The sequence below is a fragment of the Myxocyprinus asiaticus genome, chromosome 19 (genome assembly GCF_019703515.2).
Source record: "Myxocyprinus asiaticus isolate MX2 ecotype Aquarium Trade chromosome 19, UBuf_Myxa_2, whole genome shotgun sequence".
In the NCBI taxonomy this organism is placed as follows: domain Eukaryota; kingdom Metazoa; phylum Chordata; class Actinopteri; order Cypriniformes; family Catostomidae; genus Myxocyprinus; species Myxocyprinus asiaticus.
The window spans coordinates 43,671,794-43,690,380 of record NC_059362.1 but is presented as its reverse complement, the minus strand read 5'-3'; the positions used below and the strand labels follow the sequence as shown (position 1 = coordinate 43,690,380).

Sequence of the window (18,587 nt, the reverse complement as noted above, 5' to 3'; positions counted from 1 at the left end):
ATACAATTTCAAACATTACACAATGTATTTATTAAGTGTATTAGTTACTGTTTTTTCAGATTGTTATTCTTTCTAGTGTGTATATTAATAATAGTTTAATCTGTGTCATGCATAGGCCTACTGTATATGGTGTATATTTTCCAGTTTCCTACAGTTATCTTTATGACACTAATATTGTCTTGCTGTGCTCATCTACAGCAAATAAAAATGGGCTTGATGACACCTTTTACACTGTTGTTGATGAAAGCTCATTATGCCAGTGAAATTAATTTAATGAGTAAATGGTATTCACCATAATCAGCATACAATCCAGATCCAGATACAGCAAACACACATCATCTTATCATCATAATCTCATGGCGTTTGCTTTGAAATTATTGCAAATATTGTCAAGGAGTCCAGTTAGTGCACATAACCCAGCTACTGTTTAAGCACACAATCATCTTAATAAAAAAAGCATGCAAATAAATATTAGTTGGTAGTTTACACGCTCTCAAAAGGCATTAATGTAAAACAATTGAAAAACAAACAAACAGTGAGCACTTCAAACAGCGAAAAACCACAAAAGTGTTCAGTAATGTTCAGATATTGGAATATCCCTGAAACATATTATTACCCTTGAGTTCCTATCCAAGGCAAATGTATTGTATCTAGAATATTGATGTTTTTAAGATGTCATTTGTACAATTCTGTACAGGATTTTAAAAAGGTGAGCTCAAATCATAAACAGCCGTGTTACAGAAGCACCACGCATCAGCTTTAGAAATAAACAGAATAAATAGCTTTGGAGCCAAATTAGCCAAATTAGGGTGCATTTGTAACACTTTAAAATGCCTAAAAATGAGTTGGGAGAACACTTTACTTTATATTTAGGGTTAGGGTTAGTTTGTGAAATTTAAAAAGAATATTCCGGACTCAATACAAGTTCAACTGACAACATTTGTAGCATAATGCTGATATTATATATATATATATATATATATATATATATAAAATCAAATAATTTTGACTTGTCCTTCGGTTTTAAAAAAATTGTGGTTACAGTAATTTTCCAATTATAGTCTTTTGTTGTAAATGCAATTCTGTTGTTATGAATGGCACAAATACGGTCAGTCAAGGTTTGTACTGAACCCCAAACATTCCTAATGAACTTTATCTGCATTCTGCAAATTAATGATTTTATAAAAACAAACAAACCAATAAAAACTATAAAAAGATATGAGAAGCTATACATATAAACTGACCTATCCTTTAAAGGCAATGTCAATGAGTTGTCAAAATACAGTATATCAGAGGAAGAGATCTCAGGCCTATACTAGTACAAGCAGATAAAAGCAAATCCTCTAATGCTGATCATGCTCTAAAATGAGTTTTATCTCTATCTGAATCCGACACTATTTGCCAAAGAATAATATTCCAGACCACAGCCCTTCATAAAAGTGGAGATCACTGAGACATTAGAGTAACATTGTGCTTTTAGCTCCAACCAACAGCATGTGGATTTATTTTTTATTTATTTATTTATTTTTTGGATGGGGTTATGTTCGGAATGGCATACTTCCATACTGCACATACAGTTTACATAATGTACAAAATGCAAATTTTCTATATGCAAATTTTATAATAGCCTGCAAAATACAACCAGAAAACACTGTACGCCGCAATGCAATGTACTCGACTTGACCTTACATTTCCAGTATGATGAATGAACCATAAGTAATGTCTACTGTTATTTTTAATCTCCTTCTAGACTAATTTTTACACAAAACTTGATTAAAAATGCAAAATAACTTTTATGTATGAGATTATCCCTGTAAATGCTTGTAATGAGGTCAGTTGTAGGATATTACTGTTTGTAACGTTTAGCGTTACATAAGCTGTCTTGTTTCACATACTATTTTTATCAAATATTATTAAACAGTATACAGTATATACTGTGCAGTATGCAGTACAGTAGCGTTCCATTATGAACATAAGCAAAGAAAGAGTGAGAGAGAGACAGAACTAAAAACAGAACAAAAGTGCAAAAGAAATTAGGGTTGTCAGCTGTCCCGTATTAGCCGGGACGTCCCATATTTTGGCTGAAATTAAGATACCCCACATAGGATGCCTAGCAAAACAACAACACCCCACCCCCTCCCCCTCCACCCCCATCTCTGTCAGACAGAACATCCCGTACTGAAGCACTCAAAATGCCCAAATGTCCCGTATTTGTTTGGAAAAAAGTTGGCCATCCTAAAAGAAGTGTAAACATTAATAAAAAAATGCAACTTAAGTTCACACTTTTTTCCATATCTGAGTGAACAGGCAGCCTTTGGTGTTGCTAGGTCAGGCTGATCAAACTGTTTGCAATTCTATTTGGTGCCCTTAGTGGTGCCGAAACAAAGCTGCAGTGTGTAACTTTGTTGGTGTTAAAATAATTTCTCCTATCCAGGCGAGGCTTGTCTATATGGGCAGGTAGGGCAGAGCCCCACCTAAATATTCATCCACTTGAAAACATAGATCCATTCTATAAACTGCCAATAATGTTATGTGTTACCCCATAAATGTAAACATAATGCTGACATATATAGTTAAAAGCTGGCCTAGAATAAGTTTGTATTTTGTATCTTTTTTATGTCGTAATGTAGCTGTCCGTTAGACTATGTTTGATATACTGTATATATACGGCATGTGGGGCAGAGAATCTGCTGCCCTTCCGGACTCCATAGTGCCCCTCATTTTTCCAATGTAAATCTGTGGTCAAATATGGTACTGCAATGAGCCCGCATTGAGACGCATTGGGACACAAAATTAATCTGCCCCGTAAATGTAGTGCCAAACCAAAAGTTGCTTTAGTATTAGTGCGCACCAGCTGTGACTGCGAACATGGCGAGTGCTATCGATGAATGTGTGTGTAACAGTGTGTCGTTTCTTTTGTAAATTCAGACAAATTGGCCATCAAACAACTTGGTCCTGACAAGCCAGACATAAAAATAGTTTGGCAATTAAAAGACAATGGTAGGTGATAAGACATTATATGTTTTGCATGACGAAAAATTGTATGTCAAAAAGCCTTGGCGCAACTGAATAAAATGTTATGTTTACTACATTTACCTTTTCATTTTTATTGAGCAAGGGGATGGGGGGTGTACACAGCAGCGTTGCTGTATGTGATTTGAAACATGTCTACTGCGAACCTGTTTACTACTTGAAACTTGCTGTGATTTAAAATATTATTATTATTATTACTATTAAGCATTTAGCTTTTTAATACCGTGGAAACATGTAAATGTCATGTAGATAATTCTGTTACAGGCTAATATTCATTATGATATGAATAATGAGTTGAACGTTTAAAAAAAATAAAATAATGTTTAAATAATGCATAAAAAAAACAGTAATTGTACATAACCTATAGCGCTCAGAGGAAGATCTGCCCCACCTATATCTGTGGTCATGAGCTGCTACTGCTCCTATCCCAACTAATTATGCAGAGACAGCCAAAAGTAAGCCATTCATAGGTTATTTTCTCAAATAGTTTAGGGTTAGATGCGAAGACATTAGGGTTGCCAGCTGTCCTGTATTAGCCGAGACATCCTATATTTTGACCCAAGTTAAGATATCCCACATGGGATGCCTAGCAAAAGACCCCCCCACCGGTCAGATGGCGAAACGTCCCGTAGTGAAGCTTCCCCCCACCCCTATCCCTGTTGGACAGATCACCCCCTATTGAAGCGCTCAAAATGCTCAAATGTCCCGTATTTCACATGAAACAAATTGGCCACCCTAAAAGAAATGTAAACATTAATAAAGGTCATTGCAAGGTCAGGCTGCTCAAACTATTTGCAATTCTGTTTGGTGCCCTTAGTGGTGCCGAAACTTAAAGCTGCAGTGTGTAACTTTTTCTTTGTCAAAATACTTTCTCCTGTCCCAGCTTAATATGCAGAGAGGTAGGTTCTTTTCTCAAAAACTGTAAACACTATGAAAATTCCTCTGTTTGTTTTGAGCGGCCCGACACAACAACATCTGAATCCAATGGCGGAGTTGGGGGCAGGACTATCTGTCTGCTCGATCAACGGCCAACAGAGGTGTATTCGGAAAACTATATACTTTTGCAATTCCAATTCAGTGGCGATAGTGGCTTGTATCTGCTTGCATTTTGTAAATTAAAGCTTAAGTTCATATGGTTAAAACCCTGCATCCTCTTCCAGGCCCCTGCGTGAGAGAACGACCTGTCTGCGGGGGCCTCTGAGGTGGGCTACCGAACTCTCCGGAAGCCCCTGTCCATTCAGTCTGGGTGTGGAGGTGTAACAGGGCCCGACACGTCCCAGAAGCCCCCTTACAAGATCCCTGTGCAGCCCACCATCTGTTGTAATAGGGCTAAGCTCGTCTAAAGTTTCCAGAGCAGTACCAGAACCGAAACTGAAGGGAGTATTGCGATCCAGCCGCAGGTTACTGGAGCTGCTGGGCGATTGTGGGTCGGCGCTGAAGTATAAGGTTGAGCTGGATTCGGTAGGGCAGTAATTTGGTTCAGGACTGTCCCCGAACACAGACTTTACCTCCGGCAAGCTCCTCTTGCACTCCGAAGCCGGTGATTCCAACGGACTCTCCATTTCTAGACTCTCGTCTTCATCCTCCTCCTCCTTGGCTTCACTCACACTCTCAAACTCCTCCCTGCAGTCAGACAGCGGAGCCATCGTATCGTCCCTGCTTTCGGAAGTGGACACACACCCATCCTCTCTGATCTCTCCCTTACGATCCGCCGCCAGTATCCCGGAAACGCCCCCTGCTCCGTATGCCCCATTGATTTTAGAAAGGTCACTGGTTTTTAGGGCGAGACGAATCAGCAGCCAGTGATGGTGTCGGCACTCGCCGTCCGGTTTTACACCGCAGCTCCCGGGATGCTCCAGCAGAGAGCCGGGAATTCCAGACAGAGAGAAAGAAGGGTGTGAGGAAGGGAAGAGGACAGGGAGAGGAGCAGGTGGAAGACTTTTGTCTCCCAGAGAGAAGGACAAATCGACCGGCTGAAGACACTCTTGGCTCATGTGTCCACGTTGGCACAAACCCTGAGTGATTTCAGTGGATTTGGGATGCAGGAATCGATAGTACAATATCAGCGAGGTCAGACCTGAGAGAGAGACAGTGGAGAGTTATTATCAGAAAGAGTAATTATCACTATTATTATCACTTACAATTTCCACATCACACAATTTTGCCCCAAATAAAGTTGAAAAGTTAGTGTACTTGTTAACCAAGCGGACAAAAGTGTCAGTGAAGAGCACACTTGAAATAAAATATGAGGCAAATGATGTTTGAAGAAAACAAAGAAAAAATCAAGATAAATATCACTTGTGAGCAGAGTATATTTATTGGGCGTCATTTCAAATCAAGCAGTAATTTCGCTAAATTATGCAAAAAGTTTGAAAATATTATTTAATTGTGTGTATTTAGGATGCATCAAATGTTATCTTTGAAATTAGCCTTAGCAAGACAAAAGAGTCAGCTATTTTATTTAAAAAAACGTTAAAAATGTCATTTCTTGTAGTGTCATTTCCACCAAAGAATTCTATTAAACACAATACAGAATTGGAGATGTGCTGGAAATTACACTGTGTAGGGTGACTTTCAGTAAAAATGACAAAAATGACATAAATATTTTGGATTTAGGATGCAGGAATTGATTTCAGGGAGGTCAAACTCTGAGAGTTAGAACGAATTATTATCAGAAAAAGCCATTATCACTATTATTAACACTATTATTATTCTTGATCTATACTTTATCCCTCTTAATTACTTAACTGAGACATAATTTTCTTTTTGTTAAATTCAATAATGACTATTTTCTTAGTTTGCTCTACTACACTATCATTTAACTAAATTAACATTATTTGCATTTTATTTTGTACTATTAATGTTTTAATATTACTTGTTTCCTCTATTTGATATATATCATATTGAGTTGTTACTTTATTTTATTTTGATAAAAAAAAAAATTATAAACATTTAATAAAATTTTTTTATTTAAAATGTATTTACATTTAATAATTATATATATTTTTTATAATTTGTTTTTTTTTTTTTGAGCTGGACTACAACTGTTAAATAATACAAAATGACTATACATAAAACGTCTCTCTCTCTCTTACACACACACACACACACACACACACACACACACACAAACACTCTCACCGAGTAGAAAGCTGCAAAGAACAGCAGTGGGGACGGTAAGGCTATCCCATGATGCATCAGTCAGCAAGTCAGAAGCAGCCAATAGCAGTGTAGCGTTTTCCAATAACATCACCTATACAACAGAGGAACGTCAATCATGATAACTCGTGAAATTCTGCCATCATTTACTCACCCTCATGTCGTTCAAACCCATATTATTTTTTATCTTCCATGGAACTAGAAAGGAGATATTAAGCAGCATCTAACGATCATAAAAGCAGTCCATACGACGTCTGCGCTACATTTAGAGTCTTTTGAAGATATAGGATAGCTTAGTGTGAGGAACAGGCTGACATTTAAGTCATTCTCACTTAAAATCAAACATCATGACCCACCAGGTTTTTATGAGATTTGAGAGCTATTGCAAGAGATTTGTTTTATTTTAATGGTGCTTTTTTTAAGTCCTTTTTGGCATTTGTCAGAAACAGAAAAAGTAAATCATTCGGGTTTCGAATTGGAATGACATGAGGGTGAGCAAATGATGACAGAAGTTAGGATTTTTAGGTGAACTATCATTTAAATTGTAATTTGTTTACAACGGGATTCATTTCAGAATCTTTGGCGAACAATTGTTATTTTGGCCATTAAATCTCCTGTGTTTTTTAATGGTGCGAGCAGTGTGTGTGTGTACCGTGTAGAATCCTGCCATCCGGAATCGAGAGGGGCCGTCCTTTACGTTGAGAAAGAAAAACACGTGCACGCCTCCCAGAATGAAGTTAAACACATGCCATGACCACTGGCCCACATATATGTCAGTCTGCTGGCAGACCAACCAGAGCGATGCGATCAACCAATGAGATGCTGCACAGGGGAGGACGAGAGAAACAGAGAGATCGTAAGAGAAAGAAATTCATGTGAATGTGATCTGAAAACATGAGCAGCATCTGTCACATTCTTGAGTTGATATTGAAAGGTGTTGGACATTGTAGATTGTATTTATCAACCCAGTAACTTAACACAACTGTACCTCTGGAATCACACAATTAAACCATGCTGCTCTTGACTCCACTGAACTTACTGTAAATGGAAGCATATCACGAAGCCTGTCAAGAACATAAGAACCTATTTTTATACCATTAAGATTAAGATATTATTAATGACAACTAATCACACTCAACGATTTTCATTCCCATTAAAAAAAATTTAATTTTCAATTATGTAATACTAAAACATAATGATGTCATTTAAACTAAAACATGTTTATCATGGTAGTATTTGTTGTACTACCATGATAAAATAATTGTAATACAGTAAAAAAAAATGGAATTACGGTGAAGAGAATAAAATGAGAATCATTATTGGAATTACAAAGAAACAACTCAAAAGAAAAATGTCTGAATGCATTACGGTAATTCGAGTTTGGAAGAAAACTGTGCTTAAATGTAAAATCTCATTTTCATTTCTGTAACGCGTAAAAATTATTATACATCATTTAAACTGAAAAATGTTTTATCATAGTAAGATTTGTTGTACTGCCTTTAAGTTTTGCTCATTTTAATTATAGAAATCATTGTATTACAGTGAAGAGAAACTAATGAGAATCATTAATGAGAATAATGGGAATTACAAAAGAAATGTTATGATGAAAAACGTCTGGATGCATAACGGTAATGAGAATTCGGAAGGAAATTGTGCTTAAACGTAGTGAAATCTAATTTTTATTTATGTAAAGCAAAAAAATAATGATACACTGTATATTTAAATTAAACAAAATATCTATAGGGGGCCTGGGTAGCTCAGCGAGTATTGACGCTGACTATCACCCCTGGTGTCGGGAGTTCGAATCCAGGGCGTGCTGAGTGACTCCAGCCAGGTCTCCTAAGCAACCAAATTGGCCCGGTTGCTAGGGAAGGTAGAATCACATGGGGTAACCTCCTCGTGGTCGCTATAATGTGGTTCTCGCTCTCGGTGGGGCGCGTGGTGAGTTGTGCGTGGATGCCGCGGAGACTAGCGTGAAGCCTCCACGCGTGCTACTTCTCTGCGGTAACGTGCTCAACAAGCCACGTGATAAGATGCGCGGACTGACAGTCTCAGACGCGGAGGCAACTGAGATTCATCCTCCGCCACCCAGATTGAGTCACTACACCACCACAAAGACTTAAGAGCGCACTGGGAATTTGGCATTCCAAATTGGGGAGAAAAGGGGAAAATACATAAATAAATAAATAAAATATTTATAATGGTAGTATTTGTTCTTCTGCCTTTAATTTATGCTGCTTTTAATTAAAAAAAATATTTTATTACAGTTTTTTTTTTTCCTGTAGTACAGTAAAACAATTCTGTGTTACAGTGATGAGAATCTAATAAGAATCATCATTGAGAATAATCAGAATTACAAAAAATCCTTTGGAAGAAAATTGTCTGGATGCATTATGGTAATAAGAATTTGCAGGGAAATTGTGCTTAAATGTTGTGAAATCAAAATAAAATCTGTTATGTGAAGAAATGCTATATCATTAAATTGAAAAGTGCTTATCATGGTAGGATTTGTTGTACTGCCTTATGCTGATTTTAGTTAAAGAATCATTGTATTACAGTAATGAGAATCTAATGAGAATCACTATTGAGAAAAAATAATATATGGATGCATTATGCTAAATTATGCTTAAATGTGAAATCTCATTTCCATTTTAAAAATAATGATATACTGTATAATTTAAATTGAAAAATGTTTAACATGGTAGCCTGTGTTCATCAATGAGAATAATGGGAATTACAAAATAATGGAAGAAAAACATCTATACTCATTACTTTAATGAGAATTTGGAAGGAACATGTGTTTAATTGTTATGAAAATAATGTCACAATGCAAAAAGAATCATAATGGACCTAAAAGCACATGTTGTTGCAAAATATAATTTTTCATCTTTTTCTTTTGCGTTTGGGGTGTAATATTATCTGGACATGAATTTGTGAGGTTCACCCAAATATGTCATTGCTCATTTTCAAACAGAACCACTGTTTTAACAGTGCTGCTTGCGAAACACAGACCAGATCAGATCTTCTTTCTCCTGAAGTTGTTTGACCCAGACTCACCCATAACCCCGATGACCCAACAACCGAAAGTGTGGGTGAACAGGGCGAGGCTGGTGAAGCGGGCAGCTAACATGCCCGCCCTCCACAGCAGCTGGCACAGAAGAGCCGCTGGTGGCATCTGCAAATGCCCTGGACGAATGAGACAACACGCCCTGCTGTAGAGCACCAGCGCCCAGGACAGCGAGAGCAAACACACACCACCACACAGAGTGACTGCAATACACACAAACAGATACATATACACAAATAAAGAGTAGATAATCAAACATCCCTCACATCTGCTCTTAACAGCAGTATAAATCATCCTCCCTCCTCCCTGTTTGAAAAATATTTTTTGTTGAAGCAAGAATCACTATTACTATTGAACGAACCCCTCACCATAAGTATTACATTTCAGCATGTTTGTGCTACAGACATGAATGATACTTCAAATCACACGGCTTATTGAGGAGCCTCCAGTGGTTAAGTCAGATGTGAAAGTGAAAGTAGAGATTTATGGTAAAAAAGAACTGAAATATTGACCGATTTCTGACCCACACCTATTATGTTGCTTCACAAGATATAGATTTAACCCCTGGAGTCATATGGATTACTTTTATGCTGTTTTTATATGCTTTTTGGACCTTAAAAGTTCTGGTCACCATTCACTTGCATTGTACGGACCTACAGAGCTGAGATATTCTTCTAAAAATCTTCAACTGTGTTCAGCAGAAGAAAGAAAGTCATACACATCTGGGATGGCATGAGGATGAGTAAATGATGAGAGAATTTTCATTTTTGGGTGAACTATCCCTTTAAGACTGCTTTCATTTATTTCTGATCTGTCTGTTACTCTAGAGCAGTGGTTCTCAACCTTTTTGACTCTAATGCCCCCCACTGTCCAAGGCAATATCTGAAGGCCCCCTCGCCCGAAACTAGATGTGCCTGATTAAAATAATTAATCACAAGTTTCAGAAAGAATCTGTTTATAATTTGCAGGCATACATCTTAAAGTATTTTTTAGCATTTTAATTAAGTTTAATTATTTTAATATTTTTTAAATGAATTTTAAGTCAACTTGAGGCCCCCTAGGAAGTGTGCTGGGGCCCCCTAGTGGGTCCCAGCCCCCTGGTGGAGAACCACTGCTCTAGAGCTCATGCTGTCAGGACTGACCTGGAGAGAAGAGGCCGTAGCCGGTAACAGTGAGCGTGTACGTCTGCAGGAACGTCTGTGGTAGTGTCATCAATAAGACCTCCAACAGACGCAGGGCAGACGCATCCGCATGCTGCATCACTTCCTGCGCATGTGACTGCGATGAGCCCTGAGCCGTCCACTCGCACACACTGCAGTCCCACAACCTGATACAAAACATGTAAAACACATTGTATTAGAATTAGACAGGTGCACAAACTGAAACACAAACACTCCCGTAGTGTAACTGTTGAATGAGAAGGTCATGGGGTCGATTCCCAGGGAACGCAAATACTGATAAAATGTATAGTTTGGACGAACTGTAACCAAACTCATTGTTGCATCTTGCTTTTCTATGTAAACATGCGCTAGATGGATGTCTTTGACCGTTGTGCCACGTCTCGCTGTTTTTCAGCATATCACGCAGCAGTGCTGAGTCAAAAAATGTGTCTTGAGACACCTGCGTTCTGTTCTATTCTTTGTGCTGTGTCTAAGACACTGGATAAAATTGTTGAATGTGTAAATGTAAACACAAACCGTTTAAAGATGCCCAGGTGAAGTGTGTGTATGATGAAATTCTGACATATGCGTTTGTCTCCGTCGGCCCTGTACCACCTGAAACTCAACACCTGCACCAGTGACCCCGGCAACAAGAGGGCAAAGGTCAGTCCAGCCAACCCAAGCTGATTCTGCCACAGGTAGAACCCAACACAGTACAGCACTGATGGAAAGACAGAGAGAAAATAATGTAGCATTAATTATTATTTCATGGCTCTCTGGAATACTTGATTCTGATTGGTTAATAGAAGCATTCTGCAGTCAAACATGCATAAATTAATAATTTAACAGACTAAATTTTCCAAAATACTTCAAATATATACATACAGAGTATTTTTATAAAAATCTCTCTCTATATATGTATATATACATGGTTTCTGGAATACTTGATTCTGATTGGTCAATTGCAGCATTCTGTGGTCAAATATGTTTGTATAACAACCATTACGCTGTATACGTAATTGACTGTTGTCAATTACAATTGTAAGTCCATATTTATTTATTTGGTAAGTAGCCATGTAAAAGGCACATTGTGGGGTCCAGATTACCCTGTCTGTGTTTATATTGCAAAAAATGAATCATTAAAAATAAAGCATTCCTCGATGGCCAAAATCTCTATTATTTTATTTATTTATTTTTTTTTTTACTTTTGGACATGGTAACATGGAAATACCATGTAATACTATACTATAGTACATGACAATGCTAGATTACTCAGTACTTTATGGTATATATAAGAGCACCATGATATTACCATCTGATTCCATCATTGTACCATGGTACTACCACAGTATCTTTCCGTAAGGGCAGAAGGGTATTTCATCTGTCATGCATTATCATTTGGACGTTGCATCAGGATACAACACAGCATGAAACTACACCCACATCCAATGCAAACCTATTGGTCTGTGTTAATTACACTAAAAAGTACCATTATTTTACCATGTTTTTTGGGGGGGATGTACCATGGTAATACCATGTTTTAAACATGTAGTTTCATGGTATTATACGGAGTGACATGACAATATCATTCAGTACAATGGCATTTATCAAAGTACCATGGTAATACCATCTGATACCATCACTGTATCATTGTACCGCCAAGATACTTTCTTTTAGGTCGTAATCATTTTGATATTGCATGCATTGGATGGTGATGCATTAGAAGGTCACTCACGCGCCGCTCTCTCCGCCAGCATCACGAGCGCGGAGGAAGCGAGCAGCAACAAGCGCCAGCAGCACGCGCCCCCGCCACCGCATCCTCTCCGCGCCGTTACCGGCATCTCACCGGCGACAGGGACGCGCGATTCTCCTGGACATCTTTTTGTTTGTTGTTGTTGTCAGTCGCGGATCCGGTTTCTCTGTCCTCCTGTCAAAACACCTGACGTCATGCTTTTGGCTTTTAAAGAGACAGCAGTGCGCACGAGATAGAAAATAATGGTTCATTCTATTTTTATCCAATAAATATATATTTTATTAGATTATATCACATTTCCATAATTCTGTTTCATTCCGTGTACATATACATCATCATCCTCCTCCTCATCATCATCATCTCTCTCCCTCTCTCTGTGTGTGTGTGTGTGTGTGTTTGAAGAGTGCGTGAGTGTCTGTGCTGCATTGTGGGTGTGTCATGGTCTCACTCCCTCATTTAAATGTGTGTGTTCTCCATTGTGGCTGATTTGTACTAATTTTATTTGACAAAATATTTAAAAAAAATTCTGTTTTAGTATTTAAGTTATGTATATAGTGTTACCAGTGTGTGTGTGTGTGTGTGTGTGTGTATGTGTGTGTGTTCATGTTTTGCACTCAGTATGTTGTATAGTCTCACCCCTTTATTTCTGTGTGTGTTTGTTCTGTATTGTGGCTCATTTATAGATTGTATTTGTCAAAAACAAATAAAAAAATCAGTTTTTTAGTCTTTCCCATTCATTTCCTATGGTTGGTCAATTTTGACCGTGAACAGTAAAGGTGTCGCTTTTTGTTTTTTACGACCACTTAGACTTATCGAATCAAGTCCAATTTTTTTTTGTATGTGTTCAGGTGGCAAGTGGAGAAAAAGTCACCAAGTCACCACTCAGATAAAGGACACCATTTTTATTACATCAGAAAATTTGATTTTGGTCAAAAATGACCGAACAGTATAGGAAGGTTAAGAAAGAGAGCAAAAGCACACTTTTCAAGCAAAAATGAAAAAAGTTTGTTCGTTTTTAAACGTTAGTTTTAAGTTTTTTGTATGTATGCATGTGTACCTGATTGTTATAAACTGGAGGTTTCTGGGTAATGATGTCAGTGCTCTGGTTTTGTTCCACACATCAAACTCCGGCTCTGATTGATCTTTAAAGTGACTGGTACATTTGTCCTCATTCCAGCATGACATTTCCACGTTCTGCTCCTCTGATTGTAAAGTGATGCTCTTGTTTGCTGTGGTTGTGAGTTTTTTTGTTGGCATGTTGAGAGTGGGAATTACACCTGTGGAGGACGGACAGATAGAAAAAGAGCACAAATGACTAATAGTACAAATACAACAATTCCTGTGACCAGAGTAAAAGAAAGGAGAACTCTTTGAAGCACCATCCAGCTCTGTAGACTATTCATGAATTCCTGTTGTAAAACACAAAACAAAATCATAAATACTATGGTTATATTCATGCCACAATTCTGCATGAGCAAAATGAGATTATGAGTACACAAAAACATTTTGCGCTCGCAAGATTATATTTTTCGTGCTCAAAAAGTTATTTTGCATGCGCTTGAACTCACATTGCTTTACAAAACTATCTTCTTTCAAAGATGAGTTTGAGCAAACAATTTTTGCATTATAGTTTTTTGTGTGCAAGATCTCACACGCTTGTATGAGCTTCTGACCACTCGCTTGTGTTTCCACCCATTTTCCGTATTCCATTGCTTTACAAAACTGAGTTCAAGCACGTGCAAAATAACTTTTTGTTCGCTCGAAATATAATCTTGCATGCTTAATTTCATTTTGAGCCTGCAGAATTGTGGCACAAATATAACTCCATAATCTTCCCCTTGACTAAACAAAACTGTTCAAAGTTTTCTTCATGATATTTTAATTCTAGACATTTTTAAACTAGATTGTCAGAATTAAAAATAAACTATGGCTAAGTACAATACACAGAACAAAATATACAAGTGACGAAAGTATGTTGTGCAACTCAAGTGTATTGAAGCAAAACGTTTCCATTAATTCACAGAATATGACTGAACACTTGCATCTTACACTGTGAAGAGTCATTAAACAAAATAATATTGTAACAAATCCTTTAGTTCCAGGAAGGAGGAAGCAGGAGACGGCGTACTGCATTCCAACAAACAGCTCTTTATTTACATGATAACTTGTTGCTTTACACACACACACACACACACACACACACACACACACACACACACACACACACGTGCGCGCGGTTCAAGCACAACTCTCTCTCTTCTGCCACTGTCTCCTCCCCTTTTATCTCTGCCAAAGCTCACTCGAAATACAAACAGGTGTTAGCACAGGTGTAAATACTTTTCCTGGACCTCACTCTCCACAGATCGGCGCTTGACCACACCCCCGCCTCCACAAATATCTCTGAGGTTCTTTATTCAGATCAGTTCAAAAACAGACTAGTTTGACAGCTACATAATGTGTCAGTCTGATGTGGGAATTCAGATGAACAAACCAGTAAAAATGAAACTCAGTAACAGAGCAGAGTTCTTGCTCACACTTTACACACACACGCGCTCAACATCTGACCTGAAGAGGTTTCCTTCAGATGCTGAGTCAAGAAACCCTCATCTGATTCACACACACACACACACGCGCGCGCGCGCGCGCGTGTGCGCTTTGTTTTATATCATCATGGGGACTTTCCATAGACTTCTATGGATTTTATATGGATCTAACGATCATTTCTATCCCTTAACCGTAACTCTACCCCTAAACCTAACCCTCACAGAAACCTTTTTGCATTTTTATATTTAAAAAAACAAAAAACAAAGTTTAGTGTGTTTAATAAGCCATTTCCCTCGTGGGGACCGCTGGCTGGTCCCCACAATGTAGGTGATCTCAGGTTTTACTATCCTTGTGGGGACATTTGGTCCCCACAATGGAGGTTAAACCTGTACACACACACACACACACACACACACACAGATCAGAGATGCCCAAACTAGGGCCAAAGTTGGCCCGCGATGACCTTTGATTTGGCACGCCTTAAAGTATATGACAAGAGTGGAAAAATAAAATGCTATTGACGCAGCTTTTCATTTCATTAATTTAGCAGATTTTTTTTTTTTTTTATATATATAATGAAATTATAAAGGAACCAGGGCAACTTTAATATTTTAATATAAAACAGTTTGCAGAGCCTGAAATTCTGCGCGGGATTGCGGCTATTGCACACAATTTTAATAATTACATCTCTCGGGGCCCTGGTTAGCTAAGCAAGTAAAAACACACCTGGAGTCACGAGTTCGAATTCAGGGCGTGCTGAGTGACTACAGTCAGGCTTCCTAAGCAACCAATTGGCCCGGTTGCTAGGGTGGGTAGAGTCACACGGGGTACCCTCCTTGTGGTCGCTATAATGTGGTTCTCGCTCTCGGTGGGGCGCGTGGTGAGTTGTGTGTGGATGCCGCGGAGAATAGCGTGAAGCCTCCACGCGCGCTAGGTCTCCGCAGTAACGCGCTCAACAAGCCACGTGATAAGATATGTGCATTGACTGTCTCAGACGTGGAGGCAACTGAGATTCGTCCTCCGCCACCCGGATTGAGGTGAGTCACTACACCACCATGAGGACTTAGAGCACATTGGGAACTGGGCATTCCAAATTAGGGAGAAAAAAGGAGAAAATCCAAAAAATAAATACATAAATAAAATAATAATTACATCTCTCATCTCCATCTCTAGTTCCATCCAGGATCGGAAATTAACGGAGGCTCTGGGCAAAAAACAAAACAAAACCCTGCAATCTGATATAGTTCCAAATTAATATATCCATCGCGTTCTTCATTTGAATTTCCGCTGAACATTATTTGTTTCGTGCCATCCGTTGTGCAGATGTTGCCGTGTCAGTGGCAGATGCACGCACCATAAACAAGCACAGAGGGGCACTCTGCTGCTCACGCTTTACATCAGTTCGGTTTCATTCAGACACCAGCTGAAGACAAACTCCACCCTGATGTCTTCCTCCACCCCTTTTGCATCTTTACCTCTCTCTGGTTTGGGTGTGCATTTCTCAGAATAGCACACCCTTTGTGTTTCTGGATGTCTCAGAAATGTCACATTGTCTTGGAATCACAAATCTATTCATATGACATATTTTCATATTATACGCCCATGATATCATTTCTGAACTTACTGTAAGACCAGTTAAGGTTGTTGCGTATGCAGTGTAACCACATTTTAAAGCTATTCTAGACAGATACAGTATTTGAATAGTTAATAAATACGTATTAGGCTAGTAAAAATTCATAAAATACATTTGGGCCCTAACACATGGGGGATAAATCATCAGTATCTGGCCTCTCAAAGATGTGTCGATAGAAAGATGATCTGTCTCTACAATGTACAGAAAAAGGTCTGTTTCTCTCATGCACAGCACTATTTAAAGCCTTTGTTGCGCATTTAAAATGTATATTTTAAAGAATGTTATTGACACCCTCCAGTTCAAGAATACTGTATCTGATTGATACAGTATCAAACCATCATAGATATATACCTCTTTTATGATGAACATGTAATCAATTTCTGAGTTCAAAGTAATTTTGATATTTTTTCTGGGGGTTTAAAGTAAAAAAAAAAATGTCATGTGGTGTAACCATCCAGAGATAGTAAAAAAAAAAAAAAAAAAAAAAAACATTTAAAAAGTAAAAAATTAAAATAAAAGTCTAATTAAAAGCTGAAAAAGAAATGTTGGCATGAGTAATAATGCAGAGTTATTTTATTAAAATTTTTATTAATAATTAAACAGTGAAAAAACAGTGTTTTAAAATATAATTAAAATTTGAAAAAAGTTAGTCCACCAAATCATAGTCAGGTGGTGTATTTTTTGTTTATGTTGACAAAAAACATAAAACCGAGAGGACCCCTTTAGACCCTCATGACTAAGTTTTTCTTCTCCCCTTTTCTCCCCAGTTTGGAATGCCCAATTCCCAATGCGCTCCAAGTCCTCGTGGTGGCGTAGTGACTCAATCTGGGTGGCGGAGGATGAAGCTCAGTTGCCTCCGCGTCTGAGACCATCAGTCCACGCATCATGTGGCTTGTTGAGCGCGCTACCGCGGAAACGAAGCACATGTGGAGGCTTCACGCTATTCTCCGCGGCATCCACGCACAACTCACCACACGCCCCACTGAGAGCGAGAACCACATTATAGCGACCACGAGCAGGTTAACCCAACGTGACTCTACCCACCCTAGCAACCGGGCCAATTTGGTTGCTTAGGAGACTTGGTTGGAGTCACTCAGCACGTCCTGGATTCGATCTTGTGACTCCAGGGGTGGTAGTCAGCGTCAGTACTTGCTGAGCTACCCATGCCCCTTGTCATTTTTATGAAAAGGCACATTTTGTTCAGATCATGGTGTAACCTTGAGAAAGCTTCTTGATATTCTTAACTCAGAAATTCATGATATTTGTAAAAAGTTAAGTTACACTCATTAAGTACCAGTGTTGCATTACTAAGTAATGCATTACTGTAATTAAATTACTTTTTCCGTGAAAAAAGTAATGGATGAATTGAATTACAGTTACTTCTGATGTAACTGCATTAAATACTGTATAGACAACAGAAAAATTCTATATAAAACAATCTAACGAAATCTAACGTCTAATGTTAAAATATATGTTTTCTAATTTAACGCTGCCCCTTTAAATTCTTTGGCCAGTTCATGAATAATTTATTTGATTTTACATGATTTATTTGAAAGAATTAAAAGAACCGTTTAATGTCTATCCTTGTATTTTTCATCTGGTCGAGGTTGATCAGGGTTTTAGAAAGTAATTAGTAATAAGTAATGCAATTACTTTTCAGACAGAGTAATTAGTACAGTAATCTAATTACACTGTATACGATGCAATTAGTAGTTAGTAATTAATTACTTTTTTAGAGTAACTTACCCAACACTGTTAAGTACGTACACAAGGTGCAAGGAAAGTATTTTAATACCTTTTTACTTGACCACGTGGCATTTTTTTCAGTTATTAATTTGTTTTTGTTTTTTTTAGTAAAAAATGCTATAATTTTTTTTAACAATTATTATTAATATTTTATGAAACCAAATTGTACGCTACATTTCTATGAACTTTACCCTTGTGTTATAAACTAAAAGATAATTTTTTTTTTAATAATTAATTTTAATAATTTTTATCAAGTCGGACAACCTTATTTGTCAATGTCCCATTTACCTGCGTTACAGAGTCGTTCACAAGTTGCTCGTGATGCAGGAGTTGAAGTAATTAAAGACCTTCTTCATGGTTGGCAAACAACAGGAGGCATTTGCAGGTAAATGTAGGAAAATATATCACTTCATCCAGCGCTTTTTGTGTTCCCTGTGTTCTAAGGTATCGCGTTACCGTTAACGGAGTGATATAAACCGCTCCAGACGATTC

The 18,587-nt window shown here is 37.9% G+C and overlaps 1 protein-coding gene across 2 annotated transcripts; it reads right to left on the bottom strand.

The window, feature by feature from the left end:
- Positions 1-61: 61 nt before the first annotated feature.
- On the bottom strand, positions 62-18,522 carry xkr5a (XK related 5a). Of its 2 annotated transcripts, XM_051644339.1 has the most exons (9): positions 18,384-18,522; positions 13,230-13,449; positions 12,155-12,346; positions 10,957-11,140; positions 10,402-10,586; positions 9,250-9,462; positions 6,845-7,014; positions 6,175-6,286; positions 62-5,110 (listed from the first exon to the last, which is right to left on the bottom strand). In XM_051644339.1, exons 3-9 carry the CDS (start codon positions 12,258-12,260, stop codon positions 4,170-4,172), a joined length of 1,911 nt encoding a protein of 636 aa, XP_051500299.1. In that variant the 5' UTR covers positions 12,261-12,346; positions 13,230-13,449; positions 18,384-18,522; the 3' UTR covers positions 62-4,169. The 2 variants fall into 2 exon arrangements, with proteins under 2 accessions (XP_051500299.1, XP_051500298.1); XM_051644338.1 differs by lacking the exons at positions 13,230-13,449; positions 18,384-18,522 and having other exon boundaries at positions 12,155-12,513.
- Positions 18,523-18,587: the final 65 nt, after the last annotated feature.